This window comes from Cyprinus carpio, chromosome A14 (assembly GCF_018340385.1).
Source record: "Cyprinus carpio isolate SPL01 chromosome A14, ASM1834038v1, whole genome shotgun sequence".
NCBI lineage: Eukaryota > Metazoa > Chordata > Actinopteri > Cypriniformes > Cyprinidae > Cyprinus > Cyprinus carpio.
The window spans coordinates 26,600,286-26,618,206 of NC_056585.1; the positions used below are offsets into that span (position 1 = coordinate 26,600,286).

At 34.9% G+C, this 17,921-nt stretch overlaps 1 protein-coding gene across 5 annotated transcripts; it reads right to left on the reverse strand.

The window, feature by feature from the left end:
- Nucleotides 1-424: 424 nt before the first annotated feature.
- sh3rf2 (SH3 domain containing ring finger 2) lies at nucleotides 425-16,785 on the reverse strand. 5 transcript variants are annotated; one of them, XM_042770414.1, is made up of 12 exons: nucleotides 16,636-16,785; nucleotides 15,861-16,238; nucleotides 13,469-13,735; nucleotides 12,167-12,262; nucleotides 10,014-10,298; nucleotides 5,712-5,833; nucleotides 5,328-5,498; nucleotides 3,453-3,694; nucleotides 2,036-2,073; nucleotides 1,787-1,930; nucleotides 1,374-1,654; nucleotides 425-1,106 (listed from the first exon to the last, which is right to left on the reverse strand). In XM_042770414.1, the coding sequence occupies exons 2-12, from the start codon at nucleotides 16,215-16,217 to the stop codon at nucleotides 926-928; spliced, it is 2,184 nt and encodes a 727-aa protein (XP_042626348.1). In that variant the 5' UTR covers nucleotides 16,218-16,238; nucleotides 16,636-16,785; the 3' UTR covers nucleotides 425-925. The 5 variants fall into 5 exon arrangements, with proteins under 5 accessions (XP_042626348.1, XP_042626344.1, XP_042626345.1 ...); XM_042770410.1 differs by having other exon boundaries at nucleotides 1,787-2,073; XM_042770411.1 differs by having other exon boundaries at nucleotides 1,787-2,073; nucleotides 15,861-16,259; nucleotides 16,636-16,743.
- Nucleotides 16,786-17,921: the final 1,136 nt, after the last annotated feature.

The window sequence follows — 17,921 nt, forward strand, 5'->3', positions numbered from 1 at the left end:
AGGCAAAGACTTGTGAATAACATGTAATCATGTAATTAAAAAAAAGTAACTGTAGTCTGATAACGAGTATTTTAAAATGCAATATAATCTAATTACAAGTATTTTTGGAATGGGATTAAGTAATCCAGAATACAATGGCCTTAAAAATCATTTAATTGATTAGTATTCTTATCATCCGTTTTTTCAGTCTGAAATGTTTATTATCATCAGTGTTATCCCATTGTCATGGAATTATTTAATTATTATTTTTTTCCTGCCTCAATCTGTATTCTCTGATATGACGATCAATGAATGTGAAGTGGATGTCACTCAGTTTTTTATGTGCAAAAGGTGAAAACGTTTAGATTTTTTTTTTAATGTAAACAATAATAACAGTCCTACCAAGTTCAGTTCAACAAAAGCCAAAAATCCCATCAGCAGGAAATTCAGAAGTCTTTTTTGTTTATTATTATTTGTTTAACCATCTTCCCAAAATTCCCCCCAAAAAAAGGGACTGAGAACAGGAATGTTGAAGAATTGCATCGTCAGGATATAGATGCTATGACGTTTTATACAACAAAACAAATCCACCATTATTGTACTGAAACAACAGGATTTTGTGCGTCAAGTAAGTCATCATTAGGCTTCCCTTTATCCAACAGTCATAGATAATCATTAGTTTCCTACAGAATTAACACACTTCCCTACCTCTCACCCCATGCATCTATAAAAGTGCAAACTGCGATTCAACATACAAAAAGGCACGTTTATCTGTCAGAACTGACTAATGATGAAGTGAAAACCTACAAGTGGATGTGCATGAAACATGACGTGATTTGTCATACATAAGTATACACACGATATTGCTTTTAAATTAGATTTATGAACCAACAGGCTCAAACGGTGTGACTATAAACAGCACTAGATGAAGAAGAAACTGTGGCACTCAAAGGACTTTGTCTAGGATTTCCAGAACGCTGCTGTGAAAAAGGCCCGTTTTTCCACTGATCTCCTGGGTCACGAAAAGCCTTCCGTCCGCTCGAGGCCTCTGAACGACGACTATTTCTCCTTCCGTCAGCGTGAGCTCTGCATCCGTTTTAGCGTTGTAACTTTTCATCACTCTGTATCTGAAGAAATCAGAAAAGAATGCACCGGTCAGAATGCACCAAGCGCGAAGCGCCAGGATGTGCTACGCAAGATATCTAAATGCTTCTTCAGATTCTGACAGGAAATGTTTCGGCAAATTATCACAGAAAATCTCATAAAAAAAATATACTATCTGCTAAGATGGAAGAAAAATAACTGCCACCCATTTCTAGCTAATTTGCAACACCGGAGCCATTAGATTAGATACCGCAATGCTTCCTTTTAAAGACACGCTCAAGAAAACCCACCTGTTAGAGCCGGGCTGGTTGTTGATCACTACTGGCTTCATATTAAGCGAGAGGCAGTCCATCGAAGCATGATCCGGGCCTGCACTCTTTCTGGGTGCGAGTGTTTTTGTGTCTTTAAGAACTAATGTACTTCCATCCCGACCCAAGATGGCTGAAGGGTTCCAGTGGTCCAGAGCCGAAAGACCAGGTTGGGAGCTATAGATTTGTCCTGGAGATGTGGTGGATGCCATTTTTGATGTCTGAGGAGCATCATGAGTCAGGAACCGCACTGACTTTACCTGCTAAAAAAACAACAACAAAACAAGCCGATGTAATTCATTTGAACACTTGTGAGCATTTTTAGGTGAACCATCCCATTAAATCCTAGATCATCACAACTGTTAGTCCTAAAATGCTTGCAGGAGCTGTTTTACCTTCTCTGTGTTGTGCTTATGAGCGTCTGGTTTGACCAGAATGGATTGAGGCGCTGTGGTGGCCTCTTTCTGGACCGGGTCCCTGCTGACCGTTTGATATCCGCCAGCAGAGGGAGCCGTTGTTTCATACACCCAATGCTGTGCCTTGATGGGGTTTGAAAACAAACCGTTTCTCTTTTTGGGAAGAACAGGTGAACGACCGAAAGTATAGATCTGCCCCAAATCCTGAGGGGGAGGCTGAAGACTTACGATTGAATTTGAATTGTAGTTTCCGTGATGAGGCAAGCCTAAACAAGAAGGTAGAGCAGAAATATATCAGCCCACCTGACTTAACGATATATTTGTTGCAGAAGCCAATTTCTGTGTGTCAGCTAAAACCTAAAAATATGTGACCCTGGAGCACAAAACCAGTCATAGGGGTCAATTTTTCAAAATTGAGATTTATACAACATCTGAAAGCTGAATAAATAAGCTTTCCATTGTTATGATAAGACAATATTTGGCTGAGATACAACTATTTGAAAATCTGGAATCTGAGGGTGCAAAAAATCTAAATATTGAGAAAATCAGCTTTAAAGTTGTCCAAATGAATTCTTAGCAATGCATATTACTAATCAATAATTAAGTTATGATATATTTACAGTAGGAAATTTACAAAATATCTTCATGGAACATGATCTTTACTTAATATCCTAATGATTTTTGGCATTAAATAAAAATCAATAATTTTGACCCATACAATGTATTTTTGGCTATTGCTACAAATATACCCCAGAGACTTAAGACTGCTTTTGTGCTCCAGGGTCACATATATGAAGACAGAATAATGATCATTTATAAATGTTGTAATCTAAATTAACTGATGAAACTGATTGTACACATTTTTAGATTGAAAGAAGTGTCTTTTGCTCACAAAGGCTGCATTTATTTGACCAAAAATACTGTAAAACAGTAATATTGTCACATTTCTTCTATATTTAAAATGTAATTTATTGCTGTGATCAAAGCTGAATTTTCAGCATCATTACTTCAGCCTGCAGTGTCACATGATCCTTCAGATTTGATCTCATTATGTTGAAAACAGTTCTGCTGCCTCATATTTTTGTGGAAACCATGACACTTTATTTTCAGGATTCTTTGATGAATAGAAAGTTCAAAAGAACAGCGTTTATTAACAGAAACATTCTGTAACATTGTGTTTACGGTCACATTTGATCACTCTGTTGTGCTATTGCTGAATAAAACTATTTTTAACTAAACTTTTAAATGGTAAATGGTTGTCATAAAAATATTAAGCAGCAAAAATAGTTTTTAACATTGATAATAATCAGAAATGTTTCTTGAGCAGCATATTAGAATGATTTCTGAAGGATCGTGTGACACTGAAGACTGGAGTAATTCAGCTTTGCATCACAAGAATAAATTACATTTTAAAATACATTCAAATATAATACAATCATTTTAAATTCTAAAAATATTTCACAATATTACTGCATTTTTGGTCAGCCTTGGTGAGCAGAAGAGTGTGAAACATATTGTGTATATTGGCTTAAAATGTAATAAATAAAACATGTTCGACTAGTTTTTCCATAAAGAACAGTTGCATGTGCAACAGCTAAAAGTTGATTTATTTTGTCCCGGCGTGTCGGGGCTTGTTGGCTCTCACCCCTGTGTGTGGCGTGGTGGGTGCGTCTCACTGTGCTCCATCCCTGTTTTCCACCCAGCTGCGGCGCTCTCCCAGGACTAGCAGATGACATCACAGCCATTGTAGCTGAAGGAGTGTCGCCGTTTACTTTGTCTAGGGCCAGGACAACAGCCTGCGGCTTGTGTGGGGTGTGGCGTTTTGTTGATACTGTGCTTGTATTAGGAACGGCAGGTTTGGTTTGTTCAAGAAACCTTGCAGATGTTCTGTGGGAAAGTCAGTGTATTACTGTAACCTTGATAGTAAGTTTGTGCTTGTAAATCTAAAACATTTCTAATTAGAACTAAAAGGCAGGCACTGTGAATTACATTAAAGAACCCATGCACCAAAAAATCTGATCTGAAAAGCCTATCAATATTTTTAACAGTGTGTTTAAGATATTAAATAATGTACAGAGTAGGGGTGTGCGATATTTATCGTCTGCGATAATATCGTAATTGTTGTTTTAACGATAGGCCTATGTGAGCTGACACTATGAGCATGTCATTCACTTTGCAAAAACAAACAAAAACACATCTTGAGAGTCCAAAAGCATTCGCTGCATGATGAAGCCTATTAGAATGCAGTTAAAAGTACCCTATAATTCAGGTTATGAAAGCAAAAAAACATCCCTTTATGGGTTTCGACAGTTCAACAAACAAGAAGTTATTATTGAGTTACATTTTAGACACATTATTGTCTGTTTTTTTCTGTTTCAACAACGAAAGTAGTTCCAAACAGAGCTGGAGCAGAACATTTGTGCATTTTAAATGTTTTTAAATGAATCGACTGAGTCAGTGATTCAATGACCCATTCAAAAAAAAAAATAAATATTCACTTGCTTTGCTTCTAAATGAGTCAGCCGTTTTGAACAAATCATTTGAATGAATGATTCAATGAATCAATCATTAAAGGGATACTCCACCCCAAAATGAACATTTTTTCATTAATCACTTACCCCCATGTTGTTCCAAACCCGTAAAAGCTCAGTTCGTCTTCGGAACTCAATTTAAGATATTTTGGATGAAAACCTGGAGGCCTGTGACTGTCCCATAGACTGCCAAATAAAATACACTGTCAAAGTCTATAAAAGTAAACACTTTTTGTAAGCGAAGAAAACAAAAATAATGACTTTATTCAACAATTCCTATGTCAACAGTCTCCTCTGTGTCTCTCCATATCACCGTATGCTCTTCTGTATCATCCGCGCCTCGTGGCACGGATGATACAGAAGAGCATACGCAGCATACGGTGATATGGAGAGACACAGAGGAGACTGTTGACAAAGGAATTGTCGAATAGAGTCATTATTTTTGTTTTCTTCACTTACAAAAAGTGTTCCCGTCGCTACATATAACCCAGATTACACGTCTGATGGCAGATGGAGTATTCTGATGATGACTTTCATACCTTTTATAGACTTTGACACTGTTATTTATTTGGCAGTCTATGGGACAGTCACAGGCCTCCCGGTTTTCATCCAAAATATCTTAAATAGTGTTCCAAAGATGAACAAAGCTTTTACGGGTTTGGAACGACATGAGGGTAAGTAATTAATGACAACATTTTCATTTTGGGGTGGAGTATCCCTTTAAGAAAGGGACTTGCTCCCACCTACTGGCAGTTTTAGTGTCATATTTTCCATAACCTTAAACCAGCTCAAAAAACACAGCAATATATTGTTTAATTATCGTTATCAAAAAAATCCCAATAAATATCAAGATATATTTTTTTTGTCAATATCGCACACCGCTAGTAAGGAGATTAAGAGCAGAAGCAAAGTAAAGGTAGCATGTTTTGTAGACGTGTTGTTGTTACTGTATGTAGCCAGTCTGTACTATGAACTGTACTTCTACTCACCTGAGAACAGGTGTAACATAGTTGGCCGGCAGGATCCCTACTTTGCCTGTTCTGAGAGACAGTCCACGCAGCCAGCCCTCTTTGAATTTCCCATAAACCCCCACCATTTCACCCTTCCTCAGTTCCAGCTCCTCAGAGTGATGAGGCGTGTAGGAATAAAGCGCCGCACACCTAAACATATCATCAGGTTTAAGAAGTAGTTCAGAGATGAAAATACTCTCATTATTTACTCATGCAAACCCATCCTTTGATGTATGAGAAAAAAAAGTAAAGATTCTTCAGAAACATGTTTGCCTTAATTGCGTATTTAAAATTGTTGAGTTTTAATTCAAGAAAACCTTTTAGATGATCGTCAAAGACACATATGATCTCAGAAACACTTACACACTGATGGAGAGCTGCTGGGTGGCAGACATCTTGCTCTCTGAAGGCATAGGGGACGCCTGAGGGTTAATCAGTGCCATGGTGATGGTTGGCGGACTTTCACCACTCATTGTTCTGTCTCTCTGTAATAGTCAGAAAGTAACTGGTAATTTTCTTATCTTTGTGCAGACACTGACAGCAATGTAATCTCTTCAGTACAAGTTTAGAACAGATTTGTTGAACTCCAAATATTCACGCTTATGTAGCCTTCTGATAACATATGTTGAATAATAGCAGTAAAGTTTTCCATAACTTTATGATAACTAATTAACAAAACAAAGAGACAAAGATGAAAAAAACAAGGTAAAACAAAAAACAAGACAAAAAACAAAATAAAACAAAGAGACAAGTCTAAACATAAGCAAAAACAAGATGAACAAAACAAGAATAAAAACAACACAAAATGAGTGACATCAAAATAAAAAGACGAGACTAAAAAAGGCAAAAACAAAGCAAAACTGAAACAAGTTAAAAGAGAAAAAACTAAAAACAAGACAAAAACAAAGCAAAACAAAAAACATGACAAGACAAAAATAAAATTAACAAAAGACTAGACTAAAACAAACACAAAAACCAACCCCCCCCAAAAAAAAGATGACAAAAACAAAATTAAACATAAAGACAAGACTAAAAACAAAAGGAGAAAACAAAGCAAAATAGAAAAAAAGCAAAAACTAAATAAAAAGAGACTAAAACCATCACAAAAAAGATAAGCAAAAACAAAATAAACAAACAAAAAAAGACTAAAAAACAATACTAAACAAATACAAAAAACTAAATAAACAAGACTGTAAAACAAAAGGCTATCAGGAACATTTGCTCACTGAATGCTTTGAATCTTGGCTGATTGCTAATGGATTTACATATTAAGGTTGTTGTAAAAATTTCAATGTTAGCCTAATTCAGGAGTCAGTTTGTGTAGCTCTCTTGCATAAGTGCAAATGAAACATCTCTGATATGATTAACAGAGCTGACTCAGACAGAAAACAGCCTCAGACTGAGACTTTTCCAACAACTAATGGACTCGTGGAAGAGAGTCTGGGCAGCAGAGTCATGAGTCTTCCTCCTAAACTGAGATCCAGTCTAATATTAATGCATTACAAAAGCATGATGAAACGAGAGACCGATCTCTGAATTCTGTAACTTTGACAATTTCCACGCCTCTCTTAATAACTTACACCTACAGTATGTCCCATAGTTATCTCAGAGAGAGCAGGTGATTACAGCTTAGTTACATCAGCACTGCCACAGAAGACACAGAAGGCCTAGAGAGTTATACATTAACAAGGTTTCTTTAAAGCGAATGACAAATTAAAAATACAGGATAAGTGAGTCATCTTAGCGAGGCGGTAACATAAGAAGTGCTGCGATCCAAATTGCATGTTAAAACTACTGGATAAGAACAATAGAACAGAGCATGTACTTTAAAACAGTCAGTTCGGTCCCACAGTATATTGCATTGAAATCCTGGTGTAGCATTTACTTTGAAATAATTTTCAATCAGAAACTGGTAGTAAATTTCATAAAAAATTAAACTTGAAATTTGGAGTAGAAAGACCTTTTTTTAACTCCAAAAAATATATAATTTACAACAACATATCAAAAAATAATTTTTAGAATAAACTTTGCAACGGTTGACCATTTAAATGTAAAATGTTAACCAAACTGGTTACGTTGTTATAGAAATAATCCAATAAACTTTAAGAATAACCCAACAAACTTTAATGTTTAACCCAGCTATTGGGCACAGTATACAACCCAACATTTTTTAGAGTGTAGGAAATACAAACTGAATTAATTTGCGTTTCCTGCTAGCTAAATTTCACATACAAAAACATTTACTGTGTGCATACTTTCTTTTTTCTTTTTTCTGTTTTGTTTTTATAACCATGCTGCGGTTTTCATTTGTCATCTTATTATTTTATTTTCTGATATGTAAATCAATTTGATTTCTGATATCTGGTGTGTCTGTTCTTGATCTCGCTTTAAATGTTTATTAATTTGTTTGTACATCTGTTTTTGTATTGATTGTACCCTGTTCTTATCCTGAAAGTAGGCAAAAAAAAAAGGATATTTAATCTTTTATCTAATTATTTGCTTTATTTATCTTTAATCTCACATTAATCTTGTTTGTTCATTTGTTACATACATTATGTTATATTTTACATATGTGACCCTGGAGCACAAAAGCAGTCTTAAGTCTCTGGGGTATATTTGTAGCAATAGTCAAAAATACATTGTATGGATCAAAATTATAGATTTTTCTTTTATGCCAAAAATCATTAAGATATTAAGTAAAGATCATGTTCCATGAAGATATTTTGTAAATTTCCTACCACAAATATATAAAAACTTAATTTTTGATTAGTAATATGCATTGCTAAGAATTCATCTGGACAAATTTAAAGATGATTTTCTCAATATTTAGATTTTTTTGCACCCTCAGATTCCAGATTTTCAAATAGTTGTATCTCGACCAAATATTGTCTGATCCTAATAAACCATACATAAATGGAAAGCTTATTTATTCTCTCTCTTACTTTAAATGTGTGTTAACTTAATTTGAATCATTTGAGTGCACATGATGTTGTATAAGATGATTGAACGTTTATAATCAGTCCAATGTCTGCTTTCTTCCTGTAGAGGTTTTATATTCTTTACACTTTTCAAATCATTTGAGAGTCCAAAAGCATTTACTGCATAATGAAACCTATTAGAATGCAGTTAAAATTACCCTATAATTCAAGTTATGAAAACAAAAAACATCCATGTGTGGGTTTCACATTTTTTATTTTATTTATATAGTTAATTTTATCTCACAAGCAACAGCCATTTTCCTAAATATTAACGCATGAGCAAATCGCAAATGTGTTATTAATTTTACAGAACCGTTCAACAAACATGAATTTAATTGAGTGAGTTACATTTTAGACACAATATTGTCTGTTTTGCCAATAAAAATAGTTTCAATCAAAGCCGGATCAGAACATTTGTGCATCTCAAAGTGTTTCCTTTCTGAATGAATCTGTTTGTGAATGAATCAATGATTTAATGATCTGTTTATAAAGACAGTCACTTGTGTCTGTTTTGAATTAATTTTTTGAAGGAATGATCCAATGAATCAGTCATTAAGACAGGAACTTGTCGCCACCTACTGGCAGTTTTAGCGTCATACGTATCCATATTTATCCATTCCAGGCCTAAACCAGCAAAGGTACCAGTATTAAAACACACTCAGACAAATATTGTTTAATTATAGTTATTGAAAAATAAATATAGAGATATCATTTTTTGTCAATATCACACATCTCTACAGCACCTGACTCAATTCACTTTAATTGTATGGAGCAGCCAACAAATTCTGCATCATCTTTTTTTGTGTTCCATTAAAGTAAGACACTCATGATGGGTTTGCACCGGCGAAGAGTAAATAATGACGTAAATTTTATTTTTAGGTGAACTATTGCTTTAAATATTTTCTTTCCCATCAGAAAGAAGCTGCTGAGTCAGAAACAGTGGGCATGTTTCCTGTGACTTCAGAGTGCGAAAAAACACAAATAATGCACAAAACCCAGTGTTAACTGGCCACTGGGCAGGTTGTTATATGAGTGACTCGTCTCTCCGTGATGTGATGTTCTCATCGCCTTCTATTAATGACACAGCTGATGGCAGGAGGAGAGAGAGAGTCACTGCTCGGTGGAGAGGAATGAGCCTTTCAACCAGATAAGAGGAGAGTGTTATGTAACCCTATATGAGTCATGAGCTTGTAAAACGGCAAGAGAGAATGGGGCATTTTTAGCTCTCAAACACACTGGCTTTCTCTCACACAGGAAAACATCTCATTCTGACAGAGGAGATAATTATATACAATTATATTTTAAGAGGAAAGTCAAGAAAATGCAAGAAGGAACAGCTCGTTTGAGGTGATTTCAGTGCATCGTTTCTAATAAAATCACATGTGTGACACCGACACAATCTTGTGAGACTGAAGCGGGCATATCGGCATCACAGACACATTAAGATATTATAATGCTAGTTCCTACACATCTCTGACTCATCACCTCTCTTGTGAATCCAATTCGGATGTTAAACTCACCGTTTATAATTTAGTGTAGCTAAATCACTGCACTGAATGAAAAAATGCATGCATGGCTAAAAAACAAGAACAACAACAGCAAAAAAAAAAAATGCATGGCTACTGTAATTAATCTGTAAATAAACAGCCAATCATAATTCCTGCACAAACAAACAGGGGCTGCTCACCTTAGGCAAGTTTCTGCGAGAGCTCCTCGGATGTTGTGGCGTCTTGCCGGAGGACGGTTGTGCGCCGGAGCTGATGTGAGGCGGCTGCTGGCTCTGGCTGATGTGAGGATAGTTCAGGCTGTTCAGGAGACTGACATTCGGAGGCCTGGCCGACTTGTGAGACGCTCCAGCGCTCCGCCTGGGAACGCAAGTATCGGCGTTGACCCTGCCGCCGCTCCGTGGGTGCGATTCCACCGAGTCCCTCCTTTTGCGTTTCTCCAGAAGCTCGTACGCCGCCGGATTTGGCTGCAACGGGAAAACACAAAGTGTAAGTGGCAGCTGGAGCTGCCGATCTGAGTACCAAACTTCCAATATAAACTACAGCAGCACATGCCGATCTGAGGAGCGCGGTGTTAAGATGGACTAGTGCAGCACATGTGGGCAGCTGGAGCTGCCGATCTGAGGAGCGCGGTGTTAAGATGGACTAGTGCAGCACATGTGGGCAGGAGGAGTGACGCTCCCCCTCTCTGTTCCCATGATGTGCTGCTCTGCCACCAAAGTAAAAGAAAGCATTACTGTGCCTTCATGCCTGGCTGCTCACCGCTGAGATGCCCGATCGGTGTTGAGAGCGAGGCTGGCTGTTTTATCTGACTAACCTCAGATATAGCATTCCTATCTGGAGCTTAATTATCTGCTGGCACATGAAGTTCACTGGAGCAGCAGCACATGTCAGTCACAGGACTGCAGCGTCACAGATAGCAAGCTCACTAAAAGCTCATTATCAAGCTCCGAAAGTAGCTCCCGCCACCTCAGCACTAAGTGATAAGGGCCTATTGTTCTGAATTTAAGTGTGACATTAAACAGAGATTAGGGGATATTAGGGGACATTGATTTTTGGGACATTGAAAAGATTGGCAAGCAATGACGAAGATTTCACGTCACACTGTGATATCATTTTTGATTATTATTGCATAAAGGCTTAGAAAGTGCAAAATATATATGTATAAAAAAAATCTGTTTTATTTAATTCCAAAATCAAAAGAATGCTATTTTACACAAGGAAGCCTATTTTTTGCTGTGACATTATTTTCACGACAATTAAGCAAATATCCTCCATTCTCAGTGGTCGAATCATTTTCTCATTACTGTAGTTGTCTTCGGTCTGTGGCGGCACTGTTTGATCTCAACGTCTGGTTAACGAAAATATGAAAATATGCAATAAGCAAAAATGCAATATTAAGTTAACTTCAGCCAGAGCTCAAGTTAAAAAACAAAAGTTCAGGAGTTCACGGTTACATTTAATCATTACATCATTGGGATTATTTATTTTTTATTTACTTTATTAATGGATTTATTACAGTTTATTTGTAAACTCAAAATGTTATGTACAACTATATGCACATCAATAATGAATATTTCAGGCATTTTTCAATGTAATGTAAGCATCACAACAAAGTATGTGAATCGGGGTTATTTTAGTTAACTAAAACCACTTTCATTACTTTTCATAAACAACTTCTTTAACAATTTATGTCAGCTAGCTTTCAAGGCAACATTTCTCAGTTTCATTTTCAGGTTAACTTGATGTACTAAAATGGAAATAAAAAATAACAACAAAAGCTAATAAAAATAATTTTAATTTTAACTAAAATTAACAAATATATATATATATATATAATATATAATATTAATAATATATATATATATATATATATATATAATATAAAAAATATATATATATAAATCTAACATTCAGTATTAACAAGAAAACTAAACAGTATCTCAGTGATACTAAAATAACACTGATGTAAATATGTCAATATTGTATGCAAGCTATTATAGGCCAGGCTTGAAGTGCAATGCTTATTTTCATACAAATATGACAGAAAAGGTTGAAGATTCCTTAAATTGCTAAACATATTCAAATGTACTGTTTAAAGTATGCATTATGGTTGAAAAAAAAAAAAAAATATGCTCATTTAAAAAAAAAAAAAAAAAAAACATTGTCTAATATTTTTGCAATGTAGTGAAAATGTAAAAATAGACTTTTTACTTTATGCTAAAATTTATTTTTTGTTTTATTATTTTATGATTATCGGTATTAAATAAATCTGGACATTTCTTTGGGAGATTCCCTGTGTTTTGAAATCGAGAATAAAAGCCTGCTGTCTTACCTCTGTGAGCTGCAAAGGAAAAATCCCAACTTTGTCTCCAAGTTTACCCTCAACCCAATTTTCATTCACTTGTTTGATAAGAGTAATGCTGTCTCCCTGCGGGGGGAAAGAGAGAAAGGCACGTATTAGGCAGCTGTGGGTGCAGGACGTCCCTGAAGACGTTTACTCGGCTTGAATCACTCAAAGCTGCAGGCCCATTACACCCTCAACTCAGCTCCAGACCCATCTGGACCATCTGCTCTCAGAAAAAACAAAAACACTCCAGGAAAATGTCCTTTAATGGATGCTGTGCCTGAGTCAGAACTGTTATATAATTCAAGTCCTGCGGTGTGACTAACAATACTGCTGCATGACAAAGCCCAAAGAAGAGAGCTTTATTTGCTTCCCAGGTTCCACATTCAATCACACAAATGAGGCAAGTAACACTAAACATGCTTATGTTCAACATACAATGGCCGCAAAAAGTATTTGACTCACAAATAAAAATCTAGGAACATAATTTATTTATTAAGTGCCACTTCAATTAATAGAAATAATCCCATTTTTAATATTTTATATGTAATATAAAAATAAAAAAAATCACAAAACCTTTTTTTATGGGTCTCATGAGTATATATATATATACAGTATATATATATGTATATATATATATATATTAATATTAGAAATGCCATTTCTGTTTTGGATATATATATATATATATAATATATATATATATAATAATAATAATAAGAAATAATTTCTGTTTGGAATTGAATAATAATAATAATAATAATAATAATAATAATAATGGTAATTTTTAAAATGACCATTAAAATACCAATAAAAGCCACAATTAAAATTTTTACAAAAAATAAAAAATAAAAGTGAATTTCAAGATGTAAACTCAGAATTCAGAGAAAAAAGTTAGATTTCTGAATTTATCTCACAATTCTGACTTTTTTCTCTGAATTACGAGAAACAAAGTTCAAATGGTGAGATATAAACTCAGAATTGTGAGAAAAACTTTACATTTTCATTTTTTATTATTTTTTTAATTCTGTGGCAGAACAAGGCTTCCATATTTTGTGGCTGTTAAAGTAGTTTCAATGGTCATCGCAAAAATAGCTTAGAAAAGTGCAGTCTAGCATTATTTAGCACTTGCTTGCGATATTTTGTTAATGCAAACACATTTTTAATTTGCTTAAGTGTCCAAATACTTTTTGTGGCCACTGTACCAACCCAACTGAATTGTGGCGGTACATTGATTAAAGAAGAAGAAATCAAATCAAATGGGTAGATCTATAAAGTACAGAGACGAACCTTGAAGAAGGTTAAGCATTCCTTGCTGTTGTCCGGATCCAGATTGTTAGCATTGAAGTCATAAAGTGCTCTGCAGAGGGCCAGGGGCTGCGGATGCTCACTTATGACCCGCAGCACATTGATCGGAACAAGACCGCTGCTCTCTTTGCCTTCGCCATAATACCAGTTATCATCTACTCTCCAGCGCAGATAAATGAGGTCCCCTGACTTCATCGTCAGCTCTCCAGGTGCATTACCCTGGAAATCATATAGAGCTCGAGCTTGCACCTGAAACAAATTAAAAATGCACAGGGAAGACTGTCAAGAACTTATCCTGATCATAACTCAAAAAATAAATAACGATAATCATGACAATTAAATGCATCCAATTCTACTTACTGTAATGCACAGAAAATTATTTTTTCAATCATATAGAAAAAAAATTATATAATTGATGTAAAAATTAATATATCAATTATATAGAAAAAAGAATTAAATTATTACAAAAAAAAACAGATTTTAATTTACTGATTTTTCGTGATGGGTCAGAAACAATGGGGTTTTCAAAAATCAAAAAACAGTAAAAGTTTAATACAGCTTTCATTTTTCTACCAAATATTAGATTGTATTCTGTATAATTACATTTTTTCTGAGACAAAAATAATGAATATCATACTGTACATGCTTACCTTGATTTACAGCAGACACCCACTATAATGTCATTCAGTTTAACAATAGTTCATATACCAAAAAATATCGTCAGGCAGATTTAAAACAAGAAACATCAGATGACATTAAAAGACTCTATTTAAAGATCATAGTTCATAATTCATTATCATTAAATCTTCCCCAATCCTATAAAACCTATCCTTCAAACCACTTCATTTGACTCTGCAAGAAGTTTTTAAACATTTAAAATATAACAATTGTTATGATAACTTACTCTTTTATATATTTTAATAAGTACAGGTCAGAATTAGTATGTTGTTTCATTTTTACATAAATATACTGTTACCTGTTAAACTCAGGGAAGATGGAACATTATTTTACCCATATTTTGACATTTTATTTTGACAGTGTTACTTTAAACATTAAAGTAGACACTTTGTTTGCATTTAATATGCATTCCATGTGTATAAAACCAATTTTGTAAATTTAATTACAAAAAGTGTCATCGTCTTGTATTTGTATTTGTATATATATATTTGTGACCCTGGACCACAAAACCATAAGGGTCATAAGGGTCAATTTCTCGAAATTGAGATTTATACATCATCTGAAAGCTGAATAAATAATCTCTCCATTGATGTATGGTTTGTTAGGAGGACAATATTTGGCTGAGATACAACTATTTGAAAATCTGGAATAATCAAAATACTGAGAAAATCACCTTTAAAGTTGTCCAAATGAAGTTCTTAGCAATGCATATTACTAATCATAAATTAGATCAGCAACTTAAGACTGGTTTTGTGGTCCAGGGTCACATTTAATATATGACTATAAATAGAAGTAAATGGAATTCTGTACAAAACATATCATAAAATAAGTTTAAGACCTCTGGTTTAAATATTAAAACAGATCTGAAAGTACAGTTGAAGAATGCATTATGGTAAACCTGTTGTATTGTTTTTAATTTATGCTCTTTTTAATAATAAAAATGTTAAATATAATAGCTAAATAGATATTAAAAAAGTGAAACATTAATGCAAAAATATATTTATCATATATATTATATATTAATGAAAAAAAAAAGTAGAATTAAAGGACTATTGACTTCTGCAAATAACACAGCATCTAACAGCGCTCTTTATTGTATATTATCCCTCCAGTACTTCAAATGCACGTTTACTATATTAAATGCAGTGGGAATAGTAAAGTTTCTCCAGAGCTAAAAAGCATCCCAAACTTTAAATGGCATTACTGTTCGTGGCTGCAAATGCAATGGCATTTTTCCCAACTGAAATTCAAGTCCACCGACCTACTTAAACCAAACCAAGGCCCAGTGTGTTTCAATGGACATTGTTAAACACACAGAGATAATGGGGCTCTTAAGAAAACTGACCTCCCATATCACACAACGCAAAACCCATACTGATATATTTAAATATACACAGGATTATAGTTCTGCTGAAAAACACACATCATGCTCGATCGTTTTGATGTGGCACGACAACACACACAGTGTAATATGATACCGGAGAAAGTTTGGAAAATATTCATATTCTATATCAGAATAATACTAAATCGAATTCACATCATGACCCCAAAAACATTAAAGCTTTTAAGAATAGCAAACAAGCCTAATCAAGCCTTTAGTGCATGTGACAAAACACACTAACAGAAGACAAAGGATGCTTTTAAGTATGTGCATTACAAATCCTTATTCTCGCTCCAATGCAACAAAAGCACTTACCCCCTGTGTGTACTGCCTCTCTTTGGGCAGATCGTGAATGTAACTGTTTAAAAGGTCCTCCTGGACTGCAGAGCTGATATATCTGCCGGATCTGTCCCTCGGTGTGCCCAGAGGACCCCGCTCCTGGAGGCTCTCGAGGAGACTCAGCAGCAGCGGGTTGGTCGGGAGCTCCTGCACTGATCCTGGAACAGCAGCTCTGCACACCGGACAGCACATCTGATGAGGGTGTGAAGCCTCGTGCTGCTGAAGGCATGGCAGACAGAAGGTGTGCTGGCACGGCAACACTTTGGCAGACTCCTCCAGAGGCTCCAAACACAAAGGACACTCCAACAGGTCCAAAACAGCCAGATCCTCCATCACTCCTCCAGCACACGCAGTCTTACAACATATTCAGAACGACTTTAGACAAAAAATACATATTAGACATCTTACATATAATGATTTCTCACTGTAAACCGGTTTGTAATAGCGCGAGCTATGCACTTCCGTCAACACCTGTTCATTGTAATATGCAAATAGCCCAGGTGCGACATTTGTAAATACAGACACGGGCTTATATGAATATAATAGCCCTAAATTAAGCTTACATGTCAAAACCATTTGTGCTGTTATGATCCCGGGGAAACGAAAAGCGAGTTTTCACTGAAATCAAGATCGGACGAGCCGCGCGTGACGTCACGTCTACCTGAGACACGAAACACCTTCGCAGCGAAAACGACGCAGCCTTGGTATAAAACTGAACATTGTACTCAAATACTGTTAAACATTCACATACCTGATGTCCAGTGAGAATAGGAGAAGAGAGGAAAGGGCACAGGCGATCGAGAGAGCCGCTCTAAACTGGATGTTTGCGGTCAGGTGTCATCTTACAGCTCAGGAGAAATGCTCTGAATGTGACGGAAAACACCTCTGAAGTCAGAAATAATGCTTTCATTGCAACTGTACAGGTTCATTAAATCATAACTACAGGAACACATATTTATATTAATGATTTAAACAAATGCATTTTTTTTCAGGTGCTTAAGCTTTAGAAAATATTATTTGAGCTGATTTATTGATTTATTTTTAAATATAATCTGCCTTTTTTTTTTTTTTTTTTTACCCTGTTAGCAAAATTAGGCCAAATTCAGTTTTGTTTGATTTTTAAATATATTAAAATTTACAGTAAAGATTAAAAAAACATTAAAATGAAATGGAAAAATTGTGAAATATTTATAAAATAACCATTTAAGAATGAGAAACTGGTTTGTTTTTAAGCCGTCATTCAATAAAAGCTAGTTAGTTTGCTGCCAAAATGTTGGTTTGTAGTTACTGATCAACTTATAGCCTATTTTTTTGTTGTTGTTGAAAGGAATGGTTTGAATGGAAAATAATTAAGAGATTATTTACTTGTGTTCCTATCAGGCTGTAGAAAGTGAATATAAATTAAACAGATAATCAAAATATCAAGATCATGACATGTAGACAATTACATGACATGATTTTATTTTATTTTAATTCATTGCTGGGATCCACCAAATCAAGGATGCAGACACAGATTTGATGTTTGGACAGCTAGCTGTTTTTTAGATTTATTTTAGATAATAGTTTAGAAAATAAATTCTACTACAAAACTGGATTTGTGCCTGTACTGGTTTAAAACCAAAGTTTACCACAACTGTGGAATGTGCCATACACTATAAATAAGACACAACACAGAGATCCATTGCTGAATGAGTTAAATAGAAAATTGCAAGGTACAAGTTCACTTTAAAGTAATATTGGCGTCCTCTAGTGGTGAACAAAAAAATAAATAATGTTTTAAATATAGTATATAGTCTTATAATTTCATTAGTCATTTAAGTTTTTCATAAAAGCAAAGCAATCTGTTTTGAATCTTCAGGGTTTTAATTTCACACATCCCTTAAACCCCAAAGTCCCCTTAACATCTCACTGCTAAATTATTCATTAATATTGGCTCTGCGTTCTGCACAAGTTCAGGACGTTCACTTGAATTTTTTAAGGGTGCATGAATTTTTTATTTGTTTTGTAAGTCCGCGGAATATGGGAGGTTTTTTTTAG

Coding starts and splice junctions, on each gene's coding strand:
- sh3rf2 (XM_042770410.1), bottom strand. CDS start 16,217: ATGGAGGATCTGGCTGTTTTGGACCTGTTGGAGTGTCCTTTGTGTTTG. Junction 10,299..12,166: donor TTCCTTTGCAGCTCACAGAG/GTAAGACAGCAG, acceptor TTCCCGTTGCAG/CCAAATCCGGCGGCGTACGA. Junction 1,107..1,373: donor AACCAGCCCGGCTCTAACAG/GTGGGTTTTCTT, acceptor TGATTTCTTCAG/ATACAGAGTGATGAAAAGTT.